Source organism: Gouania willdenowi, chromosome 15 (assembly GCF_900634775.1).
Source record: "Gouania willdenowi chromosome 15, fGouWil2.1, whole genome shotgun sequence".
NCBI classification, from domain to species: Eukaryota; Metazoa; Chordata; class Actinopteri; order Blenniiformes; family Gobiesocidae; genus Gouania; species Gouania willdenowi.
This window is the reverse complement of record NC_041058.1, coordinates 14,380,826-14,404,486: the sequence shown is the minus strand read 5'-3', so window position 1 is coordinate 14,404,486 and position 23,661 is coordinate 14,380,826. Positions and strand designations below refer to the sequence as shown.

At 39.9% G+C, this 23,661-nt stretch overlaps 1 protein-coding gene across 2 annotated transcripts in view; it reads right to left on the bottom strand.

The window, feature by feature from the left end:
• The window catches only part of LOC114477174 (leucine zipper putative tumor suppressor 2 homolog), a 41,561-nt gene that overhangs the window by 2,132 nt on the left and 15,768 nt on the right, over positions 1-23,661 (bottom strand). The window contains exons 2-6 of one of the 2 annotated variants that reach the window (XM_028469335.1): positions 19,238-19,346; positions 3,634-4,272; positions 1,347-2,003; positions 1,118-1,240; positions 81-227 (exon numbers count right to left, since the gene is read on the bottom strand). In XM_028469335.1, the coding sequence (XP_028325136.1) occupies positions 81-227; positions 1,118-1,240; positions 1,347-2,003; positions 3,634-4,239 (1,533 nt within the window). In that variant the 5' untranslated portion in view covers positions 4,240-4,272; positions 19,238-19,346. Of the gene's footprint in view, positions 1-80; positions 228-1,117; positions 1,241-1,346; positions 2,004-3,633; positions 4,273-16,164; positions 16,408-19,237; positions 19,347-23,661 lie in introns of those variants that run through there. The other variant, XM_028469336.1, reaches the window with a different exon arrangement.

Sequence of the window (23,661 nt, the reverse complement as noted above, 5' to 3'; positions counted from 1 at the left end):
GAATTACAAGAACAAATTGAGAAAACAAAATGTCCTTCTTCATTGTTGGAAAACCATAAAATACTTGCAGGCTCACTCACTTCCCACTTTGTTTCCTCCAGGCGGGGGCCCAGTTGGGTCTGCTCCCTTTGTATAGTGGCACATCTTCGTTCTAGAGTCTCTCTGTCCTGCAGCAGTGAGGAAAAGTCCTCTTGGAGCTTCTTCTTCTCCTGTTGTAGTTGAAATACCTGAAATACACAAAAAGGTGCCTGTTTCACACAACTACGCTTTGATGTGATTTGATGTTTTTATTTATTCAAGGGACAATGAATGTTAACAAAGGCAGGTGTTTTTGCTGATGCCTGGCTTTTACTTTTTATAGAAATGGCATATTGTATCTTGAATTATTTTTGTAAATGCTTTCCAGTTTTTGTCTAAATGATCATGTGAGAGGCCTTCTATTATTTGAGATAAATCTTAATTATTTGCAACTGATTTAAGCTTTTTACGGTTAGATTTGTCAAATCAATTTACATTAAAATCCCGAAGTAATTTTTCTTTGAGCGACTCTTTTTACTAAATGACACGATAACAAGAGATAACAAGATAGGAAGAGAGGAAAGAAAAGTTTTTAATCCATGTAGCATTCATTCTTTGGTTATTCTGTTTTAAAACCAAATAAAAATAACAAAAAAAACAAACTGTGTGGTTATTTTTGTTTTACTGACTTAAAACCAAAACTGAAATACAGAAAAATAAAGAAAAACCAGACAAGCAGCGCTTTCCTGTATTAAAATAAAATGTTCTATTTGAGTGATATTTGGATATTTATGGGGAAACAAAGATGAGAGCTTCATGTTTTAAGCTCACCACACAGAGGGGACCCACAGACGGGGGCGGACGGGAGTGGTTTTTGATTTTTCTGTATTTTTGTTTTGGTTTTAAGTTAGTAAAACCAAATAACCTCACCGTTTGTTATTTTGATTTGGTTTTAAAACAGAATAACCAAAGTACGAACTGTACACGTATTGTTTTTATATGTCTAAAAACTGAGCAACATGCTTCTTTAAAGAGGATTGAGGCAATGAGCCAGAGAACAGATCAGGAGGTTGATGGTCCAAATGTAAACTTGTCATACCTGTAACTGTAGCACCTGCTGAGCCCTCTGAGCCTTTTGTGAGGCCTGCTTCATCTTGCTAGCACAACTCTGTCTCAGTTCCTCCATCTCTCGTTCGCATCGACGCTGCTTCTCTTCGTAAACCTTTTTTTTAATTTTTTTTTTTTTTTACAAATGTAAAGATCAGTTTTAATCTAGACTGAACTCATGTGAAGCTCTTTATTAGAGGTGTGAGGTCAGAAAGCCTCACCTGGCAAATCGCGGCTTCATTCTCGTCAAGATTTTCCCTCAGCTGCTGGAGCTCCACCTCCCTCTCTCTCAGTTTCTCTTCCAGCTCCCTCACCACTGCCTCGTAGCCCTCCACAGGGGGTGGCGAGTGACCACAGGACCCGCTGTCTGACAGGGGCTGACCACGCCCACTGAGGGACCCGGAGCCTGTGCTCTTGCTGGATGAGGATCGCCCGCTGTCTGAGTTACTGTGACCATGGCCCACGGGACCACTGGACGTATTTCGGCTCAGGCCTGCAACGGACTCAAGCTGGTGGACCCCGGAGCCAGACCCAGAGCTGGATCCCTCACTGGGGGCCAGACTGTAGACTGTGCTGCTGTGAGTGGGCAGGCTGGAGAGGGAGTTCCTGCCTGAATCCGACGTGGAGCAGGACTGGCTGCTCCGAGCGTTGCGACAGCCGCTGTAAGAGTTCCGCTTCACCTCAGAGTTGGAACCGTTCACTGTGTTTGCATTTGCGGTGTTGGTGGATCCTCCGAGTGGGAGCAGGAGGTTGAGGCTAGCCTGACTCTCGGACAGACTGCTGCCCCCAGGCCGTGGTGGCAGGTATTGCACAGAGTGACGGTTCTTGGGAATGACAGGTTTGAAAGCTGTGGGACGTATCAGCACTTTCTCCATGTTCTAAAAGCACAGGAGCAAGAAAAAGGATAAATAAAACAACCTTACTGGCTAATAAATGTAAAGCTGCCTTAATTAGCGATGATTAAAGATGGTTGATTTGAACGCCAACAGGTCATCACACCAGACTCTGATTACTTGAGTCTCTATAATTGATATTCAAGAGTATAATTATACAATGGCCATGTTTACATGGGAGCTTTCATTCCTCTTTAATTCAGAACTGATTGATTGTTTATTCTGAGTTCAATGTACATTACAAATACACGTGACTTTTTTTGCATTAACATGTGCAGCTTTACAACATTTTAACATGCTTTCATATATACATAATACTGTACATGAACTCAAAAAGGAGGGAGAAAGTGAGCTTACAAGTTCTCACCCCGTAAGTATCATAACTTCATTGATGTGGTTGCTTCCTTTCACTAAATAGTTAATATAACAGTTTACATGCAAGAAACATACATATGCATATACACATAAAATATATATATATATTTTTTTTTTTATATATGTATATTTTTTTTAATCACCAAAATCACAGCTATTGTTATAATTCAGTGTCTTCAAGCACAACAATCTTTTTAGCACTGTTGTCTTTTATTATTATTATTATTATTATTATTATTATTAATAAATTAATTTTATTTTTATTATTGAGCTTTTTTTTGTTTGTTTGTTGATATACTCCCTAAGAAATACACTTTTAGTAGTCAATATTCCTCTTCATTTCCGTACTCTGACAACATATTCTCTTTCTATTTCTTTTCAAACATGTAAATATTTGTGCAATGTTTTATATGGTTCCCTAAACCATATAAAATATAGTAGGACTATAAAAGTTAAATCCTCTTTAAAATGACCATGTAAACACTTAATTCCTAATGCCTGTCCAATCAGAACCCTTCCCAACCCCCAGACCGAAAGCGGAATTAAAAAAAGCCAAATAAACTGTTTTTTCATGTAAACACGAAGCAGAACACTTTAATTCCAAATAACTGAATTCCGAATTAAAAAAACATCATGTAACCATGGCCAGTGTCCCTAATGATGTTCTGATCTTCTAAGATACACAGCTTTAAAAAAATATACAAGGAAATTCTAATTAAAGGGCAGAGAGAGTTTCATTTATTCAGACAACTTTTTTCGGGAAATTTACTTTGAAATTCAACTGTCAGTCTTCCTCAGAGGCATCTACTGATCCCTTTGATGCGCCCTGAGTATCAGGTGACAGGGGGCATATGGCCAGCCTGACAGAACTCTATAGTTGACCACGCCCAGAAATAACTAATAAGGACACATCAAAACGATCAGTAGATGCCTGTGAGGAAGACTGACAGTTGGCAGTTGAAACATGCCAGGAGATCAAAGTATATTTCAAAGTAAATTTCCTGAAAAAAGTTGTCTAAATAAATGAAATCATAACATGTTAATAATAATAATAATAATAATAATAATTAAAAAAACATTATGTAAACAGTGAGTGAGAGATTTTCTCTTTATGAAGACACCTTTTATCAATGGGTACATATCTTATAGACTTTAGCATGTGTTACATAGCAATTCAAAGGGAATTCCATCAATAAAAACACACTGACCATTTCAACATGTCCTCCTATCTCCTACTCACCTTCTCCAACTGTCCAGACACTGGGATGAGTTTCGGAGGAGGTCCACCAATGTTCCCATTCAGAGTCCTGTTGTCCCTTTGGTCCTCTGAGTCACTGCAGGGACTCGTTGCCGTCAGCACCAGATTGTCGTTCCAGTCCCCAACTATTGCTTCCTTTGCTATCCCAAAGTTCCCATTGGTGCCAACCACTGATCCACTAACAGCTCCAACACCTCCCACCCCGGCAGAGTTTCCAGGCCGCGGCTGCTTCTTAGTGGGCAGCGGTGGAGGCAGGACTTGAGCCTGAGGCAACGTTTGATTGCTAATAACCAGAAGCTGCTCCAGGGAGCTGCCGCTGCGCAGGGTGTTATCCTGGAGCCGGAAGCAGCTCGTGGCCGGTGTGGAGCGGCGTGGTTTAGGGATGAACTCGCTGGCAGCCTTGCAGTGTCTCTCCTGGTACGTGCGGCCAGAGATGAGGCTGGACACAGATCCCATGGCAGTGTCAGAAGCACAGGGTCCACAGGGGCCCACAGGGGAGTGGGATGATAGTGGACGACGCTGCTGGACGTCAAGTCCTGGGTTGGAATGGTCACTCACAGTCACAGGGAGTGCCTGAACCAGAGCCATGGCAGCCTGACGGCGTCAGACACACCGCACCCACTGGAGAAGGAGGAGGAAAATAAAACACTAAATACAAGAGTTTTATTGTAACAAAAATTACATTCAAAGAAAAAAATTGAGCTGCACAGTGTAAAAGAAACAATAAAGCCCTATCACAGTAAAGTTAATTGACCTTTCGCAAAATCCCCGACCCCCTTATTTACTTTTGTGACGTCGTCATAAGTTGGTCTCCTGTGTCTGCTATTCTACTTTATATTCGTGTTCTATTATTTTTGCCTGTGTTATATAATATTTTTTTCATTGATTATTCATTTCTAGTATGCTGCTCGCCCTAAGGTACAAATTTTGTTCCACATGTCACATAAAAATGACAAGAAAGACCTCGAACCTCAATATCCACACCAAAGTCAATACAAAAATCTCAGAATTTAAATAATTTGAGCTGCCTGTGAATGCTGAGAGACAGCGGTGGGGCACACTAAAGCCCCCGCGTCCCACTGAAAAGAAAGTCAATCAATCAATGTTTTCATCTCCAATAACACCAGAAAAAGTCAACTGTTGCTAATTGCTGGAAGATTCCATAAACTGGCTAAATATAAATAACACATTTAATGTCTGTATGTTTCTCCCTTACTTTGGTGAGATTGTGCATGACTTGCAAGCATCAGGGAGATGCTATTAATATGTGGGAGACTTTCACAACTTCTGGAATACTTTGGATGTCTGCATCCACACACTTCACACAAGTTGTACTTTGATAAGTTTGCTCTCAAACAATGTTCCACAGTGCAACGTTCCACTGCTCGGCAACTTTGCAGCAATATATGCCGCTATTGCGGCCTATGAAAAATGTATATCATAAAAACAAAACAACACAGGTTTTCAATATAAACCAGTATATTGGCCAGCACTAGCAGAACGAGAGATGTTTTGATGAAAACAAACACAAACTGGGAAACAAGAGATTTTTTTCCAGCATCACCAGTGACTTGATTGAACAGAAGAGTCTCATGTGGCAAAGTTTGAAATGTTTACTTGAAAACAGAAATAAAAGTATTTCTATTTTTCTGAGTTTTGTGACTTTCTAGCCCATGACTCCAAATAATTTAGTTTATTATTTGACAAGGTCACAGATTTAAAGTTGTTCCTCATTGAGCTTAATTGTCTTTAGCCACATTTCTTTTGGTACATTGTAGTAAAAAAAATAATCCCTCTATTAAAGTATCTTTCTCTTAAAGGGGACATATCATGCTAAATCCACTTTTTTAGCCCTTAAATGCATTTTGTTGTATATTTAGAGTGCTTAGAAGTACAGAAAAAATCAAATTAGTATCTTCAGGTGCTCCGTATAAATATCTTTATATTCTGTTTTGCTCATATTTTTCAATCTGTTTCGATTTTTCTATTCTCTATTACGTTTTTTGAACTATTACATCACAGTATTTGCAGCGGAACTGCCAAATTAGGACATCGACTCCAGATCCAACACTTCGAGCAATCCGCCATTTTTATTTCTCGCTGCGATTAGTCCAAGCTCAAGGATGCCGAAGTTACGAGAGGAAAAATTAAAATGTTCGGTTGTTGGATGTAGTAACCCACACGCTTCATTACACCGTCTCTCCAACCTTTTCGAAGTGCCTGGTTGAGTTTTATTTTTTATGGAAATGTACCCACATCTGTGGGTAAGGTCATTTTTGTGTGCACGAAGCACTTCAAGGATGACTGCTTCAGCAACCTCCGCCAGTATAAAGAAGGATTTACCGAAAGACTTTGTCTGATTGAGGGGTCAATTCCTTCTATCTTTGGAGACGACGAACAGAGCACTTCGGTAAGCTGTAAATAATGCTAAAAAGTGTGATAAGACGTCCCTGTCATTGTTTTGTTAGCATTAGCAGTTGCTTAGCAGTTGCACCGTCTTCAGACTTCATACGTGTGTTCGTTTTAGATCCTTGATGATATGGCCTACATGATTTACTTTAAGTCCAAAGTTTTCATTAGTCATTTCATTTTGCTGTTTTTGTCTCCGAAAAGACTGTATTAAAATGCATTTTGTGACGTTAGCTTGGCGCTAGCGTTATCTCGGTGCTTGTGTTAGCTCACTTGCTAGGGTTCTGCAGGTTCATCTTCTTCATTTTCATCTCGCTCCGCTGGGTCTGACTCTGGCTCGAACATGTAAGGCTGGATGGACAAGTATTCCTTTGTTGACATTTTGTAAATAGCGTGTGAATAAAAAGTTTATGCGCCGCTACGTAGCCGTATCTCTTCTATCAAACTACAAAAATGGCCGAGCAGGGTGGAGTTGAACCGAGTGTCACCTGAGGAGGGGGCGGGGTATGGAGTGTCTCATTTGCATTTAAAGAGACCGCACCAAAACGAGTTGCTCTCAGAAGCACATCAGAAAAGAGGTACAAAAGGGGCCTGTGGAGCTATAATAATGAGGAATTCAGACCCAAGCATTGCAGTTCCACTTTATATAGACCACAACTGTATGATTTATATGCAAAAAGAAAGGATTTAAAACCATGATATGTCCCCTTTAAGCAAGTTTATAAATAATCATCATTTTGCTGGAAGGTATAATTGCTAATAATTTGACGATGAGCCCAAAATAGTTTTACATCAACATGTTTAATTCACATTTTTCCAAGACAAATCTCTGATATCTAAAGTCATTAGTGATGCAGGGGGAGTTTAGCAGAAATGGAGGACGGCGCTAAAGAGGGAGAGGTGGTGAGTCATTCTCATCACCGTCTGCAGCTGCTCCTGATTGTCCTCGCCTGAACCTGTGAGCGGTCATGTGTGCTCCACATCTGAAGGGGTTTGAAATCTTACTGCTTGAGGGTGAACACAACTCTCACAGTTTTCTTTTTTCTTAAGTCTTTGCAAAACGTAAAAAAAACAGCCTGCAGGTATTGCTATTTTTGAAAAGAAAAACATGGAAACAATGGAGATATTAATAATTTAAAGAAAAGAAAAGAGAAGAGCAGCAACAACTCCATTAGCATAAGGTATTACTGAAGCTAATAGTCTAGGGGTGGGGGATGCTGTAGACTGGAAAACACATCCTTCATAGCCTGCCAGGTTTGCTACAATCCTTTTTCCTATGATAACTATATTCATCAACACTGCAATCATTAGAGATGCACTAATTAAAAGTCAATAATGTATCTTGAATTAGCTTTTTTGTCAACTAATATCATACAAATAATCCTTCAGTGGTTCTCAAACTGGGGGACGTGAGAACAAGCTTGCTCCACATTGACAATGAAAAATAGACTAGTATTAATACAGTTATAAATTTATTTATTGTTATGAATAGTAAAGAACAGCTGAAATGTTTAACTTTTTTAAAAAAGGGGGCCACACCAGAAAAAGTTTGGGAACCACTGTGTTAGATTAAATTAAAATGTGTCTTAAATGTAAGGTAATAAGATTTCCTGAGGTATTTTTCTTTGATTGGGAATGTGTAAGACAGACATTTTTAATCCTGCTCAACCACTAATACACATCATAACATCCAAGCTACCAGAATCTGCTAGACGTCATGCAGCATTAATACAGGCCAATAAAGGTACGGTAATTCACCAATGGAATAGTCATATGGTGATATATTACATCCAGCAACTCCTTTGGCTAATTCGTTGACTCAAGAAGATGAAGATATGCATGGAATGTGATCAGTTCCCATGCCAAAATAATTACACCCCACAACCGCCTTTCTACTTTAATACCAACAGCCCCCTCCTGCCCTCCGCTCCTAGCCCGGCCTGGACCTCTCATGAAAGGATAATAGAATTAACAAGCCCCTGCAATCATCAACCGTGACATCCTCTGTAACTGGGAATTTCTCTCTAGACGCCCTGATGGGTGGAGGGTGTTGGTCTGATTCTTATCCCCCCTGCCCCTGTGACCTCTCAGGATCGAGGGTTTTTTTTTTTGTTCTGCTACTCGGGCAACAAATCTCAAAAGCTAATTTCCCTCTGTGATGTTGCTTGCTGGCTAAAGCTCTCATTTTCTTTGCCACATTGCTTGGATTCTTCAGCGAAAAGTCAGAAGAGGTTTGCTATTCCTTCCTCCACCCTTCCTCATTACCTTGCACCGATACTGGATATCAGCAGCACAATACAGACGGAATGAAACAGACAATGCAACTAAAAATAGAAAGCATCTCAAGTGCTATTTATGAGGGAGGCTTTTGATTCGACAACCAAAAATAAACACCAATAATCGTGTATGCAGGTCAACCCAGGGCCATAAAGCAGCACATCCTGACACTCTAAAACTGATACACAATGCTGAGTGGGTCACCAGTAACCTCATTGCTTCTGACTGGGACAGGAAATAAAGCAAGTGGGCGTGAAAGCTTACCCTCCACGCATCATCAGCTGGTCTCCAATGACTGAAAGCAATCCTGACAGAAGAAAGCCGTTCCCAGGTAGCTCTCTAACAAGATCCAGAGCCAAGTTCTGTGATGGGAATATAATACTGTTATTATAAGTCTGTTAATAACGCTGGTTTAACCCAGAAGAGGAAGTCAAATGTTCTGGAGCGAAAGATCTCCGCTTGTTGCCCAAACAAATCCTCCAAACACCCTGCGGGGGTGAGGAAGGACTGAGAAAGTGAGAACTGGGGAAAATAAAGAGCCTTTTTATGGCATGTACTTCCTCTACATAGTATCGACCAAGACTTCTTGGTGCTGGTACCAGGAAGTATTTTAGGTAATGTAAGACATATTTGTAATCCAAGCTACTGTATCTCCTTGGCTGTCAAGCACTGATCATGTGACAAAGGATATTTTTCTGCTTCTTCAACACACTGCAGTGCTTAAATCTGCTTGATTATAACATTCAATAGGTCATGTGATATCTAGGTAGTGATGCTGAATTTGCAGGAATGCAAAGTTGGAGAGCATTAGCGACCAGAACAATTAGAGTAGGTTTTGATATTTGAAGCACAATTGAACAATATTTAGGACAAATTGCCAAATTTGGCCCACTAAATTCACAATTGAAGACTTCCTGTTGGATTTAGGATGCCGCATAGCTAGTTCAAACCAGTGAGAAGTTACAAACGCTAGGTGGAGTTAACGAGTCCTGAAATTGCATCAACAGAGTACAGATAAAATTTTTCAATAGCCTATACCCTCCTGCCAAATGTCATGAAATTGCACCGCCGTGAAGGGCCTCAAAAATCCAAGTAAAGTGGTGGTAATATAATAATAACAAGAATCCGTATGGCGTATGGGAACAATAGGGCCTTCTCATTGTCTTCAGTGCTCGGGCCCGAACTAAAGCTTTTGATCTCCTGTTGGGTGAACATGACCAAATTGAAGATTCAGAAGAAGATATAAGTATAATCAGGTAGGTTGTAGCGGGGCTGAATCATAATCATGCAGGATTGCAGCCCCTGGGGCCTTTAACAAATGCTCACATCAAACTTTCAACTATTGATACTTTAGATTGAAATGAAAACAATCATTGGACAGCCTCATGTGTCTGCAGTAAATTCTTCACAAATTAAAGAGATAAAAGACAACATTGACACCAGTTCAGCCCCACACACGCGCCAAGGCACCATTAAAGTTTATCTCATTAAAAATAGCCCAACACTACTAGTGCCGTTTTAATGAGTGAATAGACTGCTGTTATAAAAGGTCCTCCCCCTCCCATCCCATCCTCCTTCCCCATCCTGCTGGTCTTTAACCCATATCCTCCCTGCCTTGCTTCCTGTGCAGGGTTATTGCATGTCTGCTTTCTGTCCTGTTTCTTCTTCAGACCCCTCCAACACACAACTCCCATCTCGCTCAGGCCTTTCTTTACCAGTACTCAAGTGTGACGAACCAAATGCATAGCCAGTGTAACGATGGGAGCATCAGGTTGAATGGAATATTTGTATTAACCTCAGAAATGTGCAGAGGAGGGTAAAGGTAAACAGTAACAGATCCATTCATAAAGATGCCTAGGTGTACTCTGTGTGACCCTTTGCTGCTCAGAGCCCATAACAGCAGCTGGTCACACTCAAATACTTCCAGTGAAATTCAAAGTGGTCGAGTGTAGATTAGAAGCAAATGTAAAACAGGAGAAGTTTTCTCGTAAGTTATCCAAAGCATGGGTGGTCTTGGTTAATCCAAAGATCGGTATACCCACTTCTATGGTGGCACAAAGAGGGGAGAAGCAAGAGGCGAACCAACAGCACCTGACAAAGGAAAATCCTCAACTGCAGGCAAAGGCAACAACTCAGACACAATACCTCTGCTAGACAAATGGTCCACACCGTGTCATGCATCTATTCACCGAAACTCATCAATAAAACTTCAAAGAGCCTAGAAAATGGCATTGTGATGAAGTCAATGGACTCTGCTGTAAAATGAGAGGGCTCCCTTAATGTTTTTCCAGAAGACCTAAGGTTATATGAAGCCTCCAAACTCACCCAATGATCGTATGTATGTCCAAGCGGTGGCTTACTGTCACCTACCCCCACACAGCTCCGCTCAAGCTCCTGCAGTGAGTGCTTGTATGTGTGCATATGTGTGTGCTTGAGCCCATTGAATGCACACCATTGCTTCAGTGCCAAGTCTCTTCACTCTAACCACAGAGATATTGTTGCTCATTAGCCAAGCATCCTGGTTGATATTGTAACAATGAACAAAAGTTCATACGTTTTAAGCAGCTACAGAACCCTGGATTAATTAAGAACGGTTCTCTGCAGTGAAACAAATGGGGAAAATGAAAAGAAAAAGAAATCATGTGAACTTGTTCGGGACTAATTGGCAACAGCTCCTCCAAAAGTTTTTTTTCCCCCTTTTACAATCAAACAGAGGAATGTCGTCTGTTTGGAAGTGTTTCCATGACAGCAGAGGCCCACATTTTTGATGCACAGGGCAAAAAATGAGGTAGAGACACGGAATGGAGTGGGAGAAGAAAGGAAGAGAAAGGGCAGGAGAATGTGGGGCTTTTTTCTGTGTGAGTGAGTGTGTGTGACAGCCTGACAGTGGACCACTTGGTTCTTTAGCATCTCAAAGCATCTGGCCTGAATTTAACTAAAGATTAGATAGTCTTCTATCACAAAATAAGAAATAAAACATTGCATTATATCATAAAACTTTAGTGTATGAACTGTGGTGGTAATTATTATGTATTATGCATATATAAAAAATACGTGACGACCCTAGTTTGTCAAATGTCTTAATAAAATGTATGAAAAGTACAAAAACCTTAAAAACATTAAAAAGTGTTTAAAATGGTTCCACTTTCTTGAAGAAATGTAATCCAAAATGATGTATGCAAGTCTATTTTTTTTTTAAATATTTCTCAGTTGACTGAATCAGGACAATGTGCTTTGGACATAACAAAAGAAGCTTTTCAGTAGAAACAAGAGCACTCAGAGAGCACGAACCGCCGCAGAGCGCCAAATATCCTCTTTGCCAGATATTTGAGGTTTTCTGGATCAGTGGTCCTGATCATGGTACTATGAACATTCACACTTTAAAGGCTTGTATGAAATTTCTAGCACATGGCTGTAATGTTGTATGATCAAAACAGAACGTGAAACGGAACTTATGACTAGAGTCGTAAGAGCTGAATATAGGATTTTTTTTCAAACTGTTCCAGAATCAGTATGTTAATCTGGATCCTTTCCAAAATTTAATTAAATCTTCCGTGGCCTAAGGTCTATACTAGGTTAACATTTTTGTCAAAACCTGTTTAGTACTTTTGACATAAATCCTGCTACCAGACAAACAAACAAATAAACAAACAGACATACATACAAATAGATAAGTGCTGGTGAAAATATGACCTACTTGGCAGAGGCAAGGAAATGACAAACCATGTCTATCCATTAAAATACAGAAATGAATCTATCAGATTGTTAAAAAAAAGATTTGAAATAAAGAAAACTTTAAGCCAAAGTACATATTCTAAATCAAAACAAAAAGGTTAAAATGTCACACGAGGTCTCAACAGAAGCAGCTTTACAAGATCTCTTTCTTGATTAAAGTAGCGTAAAATAGGTCAAATCCAACACAGTTGCATCAATTTCTATCTCTTGCTATAACTTTAAGTGTAAATTCAAATGTCAGATCCGTGTGACATTTGTATTCACTGTGCCTGCTTTATGGACGTCTCTCGGTATCATAATGAAAGAGAGAGGCCAGGTTACAATTTGTGAAATGATGATGAATGACTTTCCTGCTCTGCTACAAATGTTGAACTTTTCCATGAGTTTTTCCAGCCTGTAAAGTAATCCAGCGGTGGACAGTGGTCAGACTCGCAGACAGTGGAAATACCAAAAATGCCGGTGGTAGAGACAGGGGGATTAGTCTGGCCAGTGGACTACTGTTAGTAAGGATCATTGACTCGCTTAAAATCTTTCACGCAACCATGAAGTCCAGCTGTCATTTATTGTCAGGGTATGTTGTTTGGTGTTTACTGGAGAAAATTTTGGCAAATGAAATCCCTAAAAGGTCTTTCACTTTTCATTGTCCCAGCAACCGTTAGAAGAGCAAAGTTTTCCCTCCTAAACCTCCCTTCCGCCACCCCTGCTGCTTTGGCTGTAAGAACATTGGAGGGCCATTGTTTCATTTTAACAGAGGGCAAAAGAACACAGAGAAAGGACCTGTTATCTTGCACTGAAAGCAACCACACAGAGGCTGACAACATGACCCCCTAAAGTGAGGCCGAACGAAAGGAGTGCCAGTGACTCTTTACTTGATAACATCGTTCAATGCTAAAGTAGGCCGCATTATCCGATTTTGAAAAACCTTTAACTAAAAGTGTCAAAGCTTCAGTGTGAAATCTCTGATCACTGCTGAAGCAGAGTATAACACATTAAGACACGTACGCACACAAAGTGCAAATGATCTCCACAGCAGCTATTACATAAGCAGCAGTTTTATCCGCGCCAGCTTCGATGTATAATTCACTTCAACCCATCTGAGAAAATATCTGACACGGCAAAAAAGCACATGTGCAAAGCCAATCAAGACATACAGTGGGCACTATGTGGTGGCATGGTGGCACTGTCAACTTTACAAGGATAAAAAAGTAAGGAAGAATAGCAGGACCTGGGACATTTTGAAAATCTGATTTAGCAAAACCAACATTTCATCTTTTTGTTTTGTTTCGGTTTCTTCATTGTACACTCATGGCACCATGAGGACATACTTGGCTCATTTGTCTTTTATCACTGATGATTACAACAAAGTGAACAGGCCATCACAGCAAAGCGGACTGAAACTTTGAGAAGGGCATTTTTCTGTGGTGTAAACTGGATAATGTAACTTTCTTTAGGGGGATGGTGGGAGTTGTGAAGTTGTGATTACAGTAAGTTGTTGAAAACACACATGGATAATTGCTATTGTTGTGGTGAAATGATGGCCATGATGATTGTGTCTGATTCTTCATGTTTTTTGGTTAGCTTGACATAGTTGGTAGGAACCTTAACTGAGTAGATAGAAAAAGCCTGCATGGCAAACAACATCCTAATGGAAAACCCCCTGAACTGAGTAGAACAGAGTGGAACTGGGCAGAATTAGTGGAAACGCACCATGACAAATAAAGACTGAGGTTTCCACTCCTGAACTGCTTTGATTTTGCCCAAAATTTGCTCATATTCATAAACCTTCAAATACACACTAAACAGAACAGTGCCACCAGTAACTGTGGGGGCAGTGTTGCTCTCCCTGGGTAGATAAAGAAGAAGATTTCATAGCGAGTTATCTTTTACGACTATTCACCACTTATGTGATTTGTAGGTAGAAATATGCATTCAACAGGTACACACAAGATAGATTTTCTGGGTCACTTTTTCTGTTCACAGTTCCTTATCTGAAAACTTCTCAAAAAAACACTTCAAAAGAAAATCTTAGGCCTGTATGTGGTGCTGTTGTATTTCTAAGAAGAATATAAAACAGAGAGGTTGTTTTCCAAGTGAAAAATACAAATTTAAGTGAAATATTACTTAATGCGATGTAAAACCACACCCGTTATTCATTCTGGATAAAATGACAGCGAGGTCATGTTGAGAAGTTTAGTAAAAACAAACTACTGATCAGCCTTTTAGGCAAGTGTCTGGCTTTTTGTTGGTTTTTTAACCAGTTACAGAGCAGAAATCGTCTGTTGTTGGTTGCATAGGTCAACACTAATCTGGTATCATGTGCTAGAGTGGCAAAAAATCAGTCTTCTCACAAAGTAGCTTTTAGGTTGGTGACGAAAAAAGTGCGAAGCAGATTTTTGTCAAGTTTACCATGCCCCCAAAATACTACAAAAAACTATAAAAATGAAAAAAGAGAAAATTATATACCCATTTAGGGACCAGAAAACACAGTCCCCATATGGATGTAAGGATAAAGTAATTTACTAATGGACTTTTTAGCAATAGATTTAATGGGAACAGGGCTAGGAAAAAGACTGCTTGACTAATTCAATGATGGTATTACAAAGAGTATTCCATTAGTTGAAATGTTTATTAAAACACAATAGTAGAAAAAATGATATACCAACAATCAGTGGGCTACACACACCACCCCCCCACACTCCTGGTAGTGAGACCCATTCAAGTCCTTATTAATTATGACTAACCATCCTGAATTTACGTTTACATTTGATGGATTATGCTACTACGTCACTACATTTGGAAAGAGCCAATTATTTGCAGGTGCATCTATTGACAAAATACCTTATTATTGAAAAAATAGCTGACATACTGGCTGGTTTTAGCTTTTACCTTATTTAAGCTTTAAACATCTCTATTTGAATAGGTAAACTCCAGCGGTAATAACCACTGTAAGTCAGAATAACTGCAAATTCAGGTCTAATCATGGTCTTATTGGAGTGTCATCATGGCAGGAATATCTGAGACATCCAACCCACAACATGTGACACACTCAGGTTGTTTTGTCTAAAGCCAATGAGGTAACACTTCACGCCAGTGTCTGCACATTTATGGAGTAAAGCAACGCTCCCACTAAACTAGGCTCATATCCACTTTGGCTAATTACAGCGTTCCCTCTCAGCATGCTCTCCAATGAAACCTCAACATGACAGATGTTACAATGAGCTGAGTGAACGGACGGCCCTTCAAAGTGCTTTCTGTATACATTTCTGCTGACACATCACTCTCAGGCACAAATGCATCGACAGAAAAGTACAAAATGTGGCTCCTATGGCTCACCAGGAAGCTTGTGATTGTAAACAAGTAGATGATGTTATAGAGGAACAGCTGTGGCTTCCCACAGAACATTGTCATCAGGACAAACACAAAGATAGAGTTTGAATCTTCTACAAAAACATGTTTTCCTAAAATCCCACTAGTGAGATGAAGGCTGACTTTGTGACCATTGGGGAGTGCGCTTGCTGATTCATGCTCTTTGTTATCTCAGTGTGAACATGTAGCCAAACAACAGACTTCTCATCCTTCCTTCCTCTTCACCACTATGGCCTGCTAATCCAGAGGATGGGCAGCTTTTCTACAAGATTAAATATTAAAAAAAAAACAATACCCCCAGCAGTCTGTAAGGAACAAATTATCCAGAAAAAAGGACCACAAAGTCAGAGCTCAGAGAAATAACGTATCATTCCACCTTAAATGAACTGAGGTACGCGTGAAGAAAATGCCACAGACACATTCAGAGCAGCTATGGCTGGAACAACTCAGGAGAACTCTACGTCAGGCCATTCCACTTTAATTCTTCAAAAGGCTTGTCAGTAAAGATTAGACCCTTAACATCCCAGATATCACCAAAGTTATAAACTCTGATTTCAAATCAATTTTCTTGTTATCTTCTATTATTTAGTGTACAAAGCCCTTTCGGCAGTTTCGAACAGATGTTATGATCTATTGAAAGTGTTCTTTCCCCGTCACATGCACCTCTGCAGACACATGCAACAATGAAACACTTTAATCTTTCCCCCCCACCACACACACACTCACCCCAGCCAGAAAGCTGCATTGCTGCCTGCACTTGTCTCTGGGAATAATGAAAGCAAAAAGGAACAAAAAAAAGACGAAACCACTCCAGTTTTGTTCAGATTCTCCCACTCAGCTCTCTTTTACTCTTCTCTGAATTCTTCCAGCTCCCTGACGGTTCCACTGCACCTCCCCAGGACTTCACATCCCGCCAGGATTCAATCCTGCTGCTCTCTTCACACTTCACTCCACTGCTCCTCTTCTCAGCTTTCCTTCTCTGCTTGCTGCCTAAGCACCGCCTCCCACTACCCATTTCTCCCGCCCCTCTCACAATTTGGTGTGCCAGCCCCTCAGACACACACATACACACACACGTTACTCTCCTTTTCTTTTTAGCCTTCATCCACCCCTCATTCTAACACAAACTTGACACATCAACAAAATCCTGCATCAGATGAAACACTTTTAGGGGAAAACATGTTGTCCCTTTTATTATCAGGTAGAAAACTTTTCAGGCACAGTCACTTCCTTCACCCCTAGTCCTTTTTAACATGTTCACTTTGGCTAAATAACATTATAGCTACAACAAACCAGTGCAATTAAAAAACAACAATAATTCATCAATTACCAGTGAATGCTGCAGCATTACAGAGGAAGGAGGGTGGGAGTGTATCAGTAGTACCCCTAAGGGAAATATTACATAATGCGTTCCTTCATATCTTTGTTGTTGCTTGCTGCTCCTGCTTTACTGAGCACGGTGAATGCTGGGGATACTTTGCAGGTATGAAATAAGACTTTAGTTCAACATTAAACAGGATTGAAATCTAAATTAAGATGATGTTTCAAATTAAGCTGGAGGAATTACATCAGCTGGCATGCTTTTTCCATTTTAACACTAATTACAAGTTTAGAGGGTTATAAACACCTGTGACTCTTCATGTAATTCAAAGTGTTAACTTATATTTTATCTCATATTACAATTTTGTCAATAGATAAATACTATTTATTGCTATTTTATGCATATCATTCAAACTTTTACGATGTCTGTCAATCCTCAACAAACTTGCATGCCTATGAGAACCTATTTATTCTTAATCAATTTAACAGCCAACTCAGATTCACTACTAATTATTATACAAAGCACACATAGCCCTAATGTGTGGTAAACAACATTTACAACTCTCGGTTTTATTGTTTTGTGCTGCCATGGAAAACCTGTAAAAGCAATGAACAACGCTCAGAGTGTGAGTCCGACTTTACACTTCTTTACTGGAAGTTTCCTGCCCCCCACCCCCACCCCACCCCTCCCCTCCCGCTGGGGATAAGAAGTGACAAGAGATCCCACTTCTGCTCTCTGACTTGGCACATAACCACCATTAACACAGCACCACTCCTTCTTTTGCCATTTGAACACAAAACAGCAGAAAGCTTTTCAGTCTTTTATTTGTGTGACACAACAAAGTGTGTGTGAGTCAGCAGGAGTTTATTTCGGCCTCTGAACTGGTAATAATAAATAACAGACTGAGTCAGCACCGAGCAAAGTCACGGTGCTAACATTACAAACTTGTACAACTCTAAAAAATGCCTTAAAAAACACAATAACTTTTCATAACATTGCTTTATAAAGCTCTAACAACAAAACAACAACCTTCCCCCGATTAAAACATGAAGGCGAATGCAAACTAAGTTATCTCACACCATGTCAACAAAGGAACTTTAAGGTTGACAAGTATTTTGCCCTTACGACTACTACTACCGGTACTAGTTTATGCTAGCTGTCATTTATATTATTTATACATTAGCAGCAGTACAATGTCCAATTTCCATTTTTTTCTGGGTTATATAATAGCCAACCACATGTGTCCTGTCCACAAAATACCAGTAATATGTTACACGTTTGCAGCAGTAAAATGTCCCATTTCCATATTTTCTGGTTTATATGGGTTAATATACCAGTAATATGTGTTTATATGTATATTTATACCCTCGGAAATACCCGGACCTGATGATGAGCTGCTACACTCCGTTACTGTCCCGCTGTCGGCTGAACAAAGAGAAGTCCTGACGGTCATGTTGTCCTCTTCCTCCATGAGTTCTCTGTGGCGTTGTTCATATATATCAGGTAACACCAACTCTGAACTTTTCATCGGCTAACGAGCACTTCTGACACCGCTATCATTGCGGAATGCGGATGTTTATGTGCCGTAAAGCGTCGCCCGGTACCAACGTCATCACATTTTGCGCGTGGGTCGAGTCGAGTTGTGCGTGCGCATGCGCGGCCAACCGTGCCAGTCTGGCATGCTGTTTGGACCACCTCTTCTAGCAGGACCATCGGGCCGTTAACCCCCCTGCGGTGCAGTTCACACCTACGCAGGCCAGACAATGGCCCCCCATGGTTTCACACATGCACAGAGCTGGTTAGGAACGGCCCTGGTTGCCAGTGTGAGTACACCCTAAGAACTTAGGGGCAGTCTATGAAAGAAGGGGACAGCTGGGCTAGGTTAAATGGACTGAAGGAAATAAGAACTGTAACAGATATGATAAAAGAAAAAAAAGAGGCAGACAGCTGCTGCAGTGTTGACCACACAGTGTAATCACTACTATCACCGCTGATCTTTATTTACTGTCAGGCATTGTGCTAACCTCCGAAAATCATCAATTGATAAATCTGCATTTATCAATGAACAAAAAAGGAATAAATCCTAAAGAGTGGGAAACATTTTGTTACAGCTTTTTAAAAAGAACACACACTGTCCTAATTTGATTCCTAAAAGGAATGAACCCTAGCTGCACCCTGTTGGTCCATATGAGAACCCCAGCTGCCATATGGAGCAACGTGGGCTAAATCCAAAAACTCTGACCCATTGACCCCTCATCCCCTTCCCCCATGTCATACATCCCAACTGTTATCTATCTCCAGACTTAATCCCTAGCCCAGACTCTTCAAAGAAGCCAAGACACCATCTCCAATGGCAGTCCATTGATAATCATCCAAAGATTCCAGAATAAAGGAGGGGGCAAGCAGAGAAGTAGCAAAATCATGACTGGCATGGTTTCATTTTTAGTTTAGACTGTAGAAAATATTTGTTTTTATTACCTCAGCGAGCTACCCAGCGTACTCTTCCTGGAGGTCTGGGGTTTATTGGAAAACAGTGAGAAGCTGTCATTCCAGAATCTCTCGTCTCGCTAGACTTTTGTTCTCAGGCCTGAAAAAGAAGAACAGAAAATGACATGAATAATCTGCACAGGAAAGAATATGCATATCGTCTCAAAAAACTTCCCATTTCTACCAATCAGTTGATCTGGAATGGTGCAGTGATGGCGAGTGTGCACTCAGTGACTTGAAGCCCTGCAGGAGCAGCCAAGGTTCATGTGGTAGAGCGGTTACATTATGAGGTTGGTGGTTTTATTCCCAGTTTTGTTTGCAGATGTGTGGATGTTGCTGAAATATGACAGCTGAACCCCATGGAGAGTTAACGACTTGCATGGAAGTTGTTTTAATTTTCAGTGTTTGAGTGTGGTGCGGGATTTTGTGGAGACAAACTCAGAGCCAAAGATGACAAATCGCTGGTCAGACATACATACACACGGGGTTTAGTTTCAAAGTTTCTGAGGCAGAAACAGACAAACAGGACAGGAGCTCCATAGCTCCACCAAATGTGATCAGGGTTTCACTACGAAGTCAAATTCCTTGTATTGTTAAAAATTCTACTTGGCAATAAAAATTTTCTGATTCTGATTCTGCTCATCTACTGCTCGGTTTCTCACCGATTTAAGAGTTTAAAGTTGTTGATAACCGCAAACAAAACATGTTGAAGTCACTATGTGCAAAGACCTCGAGTAGGTGTTATCAAGTGTACTGCAGCTACTGGAGCTGGACCGTTTTCAGGGCTTCATGGTCACTGTTTAGAGGTGAATTTGAATACCCAGTGTGTACTCATAACTTTGGGTTCTTCCTTATATACTTTAAACCAGTGGTTCTCAACTGGTCTCACCCTGGGGCCCACATTTTGTCATTAAATCGCAACCCACTTATTTTTTTAGAATTCAACCAACTGAATTTAGTTTTTCAAAAATAGCCAATGAAAAGACACATACATAATGTAACATTTTCTAAGTTACAGTACATAAATCTATATATTTTCCTATGGAAAATGCATATCACAGCAAGACAAGTCCAACACGAGAGACATTATCTATTTTTGACCAGCTGTCCTCGACCAACCCAGTACAAGTCCTCGACCCACTTTTATTTCCCGACCCACCAGTTGAGAATCACTGCTTTAGGCTAAATGTAATGTTTGTGGTTCTGAAACTGTTTTAATTACTTTTTATTAATCCTTGAACAAACGTCCTACCACACAATGAAAGCCCATCCAAGCAGACCCAGGGGACTAGTAATTAAAATCTATAAATATAACAATTTAAGACATTGATTTTGTATAATCTATAAAAGTTAATTTGTGCACAGGTTTGCTTAACCAGTGTATGGTACTGCTGTTTTCCTTTCTCAAAATGCCCACGAGTCAATAAGTTGTGAAAATTTTGTTGCAGCCCAACATTGGGCCTCGCAGTTCTTTGGCCAAAGCAACTCTGCCACCCCATGGGGTTCATTACAAGGCCAAAGACCCTACTCTTTCCAACTTTATTTAATCCTCTGATCTCACCACACAAGCAGCCCATGAGGTCATTAGTCAGTTTGTTACTGAATGATAGGTGATACAGAAGAACTATTGACTTTAGCCTCCATGCGTCCCTGAGCAGAGGTCAGTCCTGCCTCATCGCGCTGCTGCCAGGCCCAGCCCCAGCACTGCTTTCAGGAGACACAAACAGATGCTGACCGGGCTCTTTCTAATTTCAAACTGACCAGACTGCAAGCATGTGGAAAGTCCTGAAGTCTTTGTCTTTTCCAACATAAAGTTTGATGCTGCAGTTTAGCCACACACACACGCACGCACACACGCACGCGCACACACGCGCGCACACGCACGCACGCACACACACAAAATCAATTGTTTGAGTCAGCAATAAATATTCAATAACTTCCACAGAAATGTGGGCTGATGATGTTTAATCTGAAGAGATCAGAATCACATTAACAGGATCTCCACAGATCTAAGAATAAAGCAGAAAAAAAGCTATAAAATGGGTCACATTAAAGTTATATTTTAAGTCTGAATAAAAATAATATTTTTTATTTTAGTAATACCCATAAAACACACAACTATTACTCTTCACTAGGGATGTTCAATATTAGCTTTTTGTCGATATCCGATATGCCGATATTGTCCAACACAAAATTTCCAAAATTAACCAATAACAATACATATGCATAGACCTCCTCACCCCACACCTAATTTTAGGTCACATAATATACAGTATTTACATTTTAACAGCAAAATGAATTGAATCAATTCTTGCCAATAAATAAGACATATTTCTGAGTAAAATTTCACTTCAACTTGCAGATACGTCAGGGTTTCAGCCAACACGGCACTGATTAAATTGGCTGTCAGATTCTCAGATTCCTGCCAATACTTAAATATTGTGTTTCAGCCATTTCAGGCCTGATTTGATTATTGTGACTGAATATAACAAAGCATGAAACTAAGAAGTCAGGTGGGCTTCTCTCTAACATAAAAAGAATGAGGGTGTGTCTCTGTTTTAAAATAGAAGAGGGGGCAGAAGGGTCAGGGCCTTTGCAAAGCAGCAGAGGTCATGGTTGGGGTGACATGGGATAGTTAAGGAGGGGGTTGAATTTATGTCCATCCAGGGTGCGTTTCAGATTGAAAACTGTTGCATAACGTTTTCCCTATTTAATACAAGTGGGTTTTATGTTTTGCAAACATACAAGAGTATGTATATATATATATACACACATGAGTGTATATACGTATGTTAGTTTTAAGCCTAATCTGCCTCCTTTATCTTCCATCAAACACACTCCAAAGACATAAGGCCTTAGTGGGAATGCTGTCGTGTCTGCTTCACGTCAGCAGCACAACACCAAACCTGTCCACCATGCACTCTCTCTGATCAGGAGATGAGATCTCACAACATATGATGGCTGATGGGAACCACAGGTTACAGAGTAGATAAAGAATATTAATCCTTTAAAATCATTGGTGAATGAATTACATTGAGTAGCAGCATACGTCCTGTTTGGAGGGGCAACACTTCATGACAGGACAATAACACCACGTTCCCAGAGGGTGATGCAGTATCAACTTTCAGCTGAGGGTGTTTTTAAGGTTGTAAAATATGTCTCTGCCAGACTGCCTCAGGCTCACTTTTACAATCCCAGAGCAACAAAAATACACGTTATTGAGTTACTCCTGGACTTCAATGCACCTTGCTCATTTTTCAGAGATATGATATGCACCACAGGGATGATGGAAGAAAAGAGGAACAGCTGCCAACTCACAGGTATGATTAAATATGTGATCAGGTGATGCTCGTTGATTAAAACATAAAAAACGCAAATATTTACCTCAGTTCATGAACACACAGGTTATAAGTCCATTATCTACCTATATTCATATATAACACAGAACTCATTAAGTAATAATAATAATAATAATAATAATAATAATAATAATAATATCATACTTAAAATTGTGACTGTTTTTGTTGGTGAAAAATGTCTTAAAAATGAGGGGAAGAAAAAAAAACCAGAGTAAATATGTTACCAATTTAATCACCTGTGCTTCTTGTTTTTTATAGATGCGGTCGTTAGAAGCCTAAAATGTCCAAACATGGTTATGAACATACTTTTTTGTTTCGACACCACAAGGGTGAATCATGCACAATATTGATTTTCATTGAAACAAATTCAAGCTAAACGATAAAACTTTCCTTTCCAATGAGGAAAAACCAAACAATAGGAAAACCAATGGATCGGGGGTTCGTTTTGTATTGTTGTCGAATAAACAACACCTACGGTAGTCTAGCAAAATGTGCCAAATCACAAAACTGTTTTTGATTTATTGTAAAGAAAGCTTCATACCCTTTCCTTCCAAAATTAGGGAAGGAAAGGGTCTGATTAGGACACATTGATCACTTTCCTTCACAGGTAAGGGACAGGAAACTAGGATGAGAAATTAATACATTTTCATTAAACCCCTCCAGAAGAATTAAGATCAATAAAGATGAGTGGATAGAATAACTAGAAATACGTGCAATAAAAGTGTTTGTGTTTCTTTTTTCTGGAATTGTTTATAATAAACAGTTTTTTCAGCTCTAAGTTACCTTGTTACATTCATTAGTCTATTTTTAGATTGTATCAGGTGAATAATGGAGCTGGTGCGTCAACATGGCCCTTTTTTATTGTTATTATTAGGGAACAGAATCGATGGGTCGTGTTTAAAACTCTTCCGAGGAAAAGAGCTGTCATCTAATGAAATTTCTATGTATCTCTCTTTCCATTTTCTCTCTCAGAAAGCAAACACACACACTGTATTCCGGGCTGTGCACTTTGGTTGGTGCCACATTCGTTCGGTTTTTTATTTTCAAAGTGAAAAG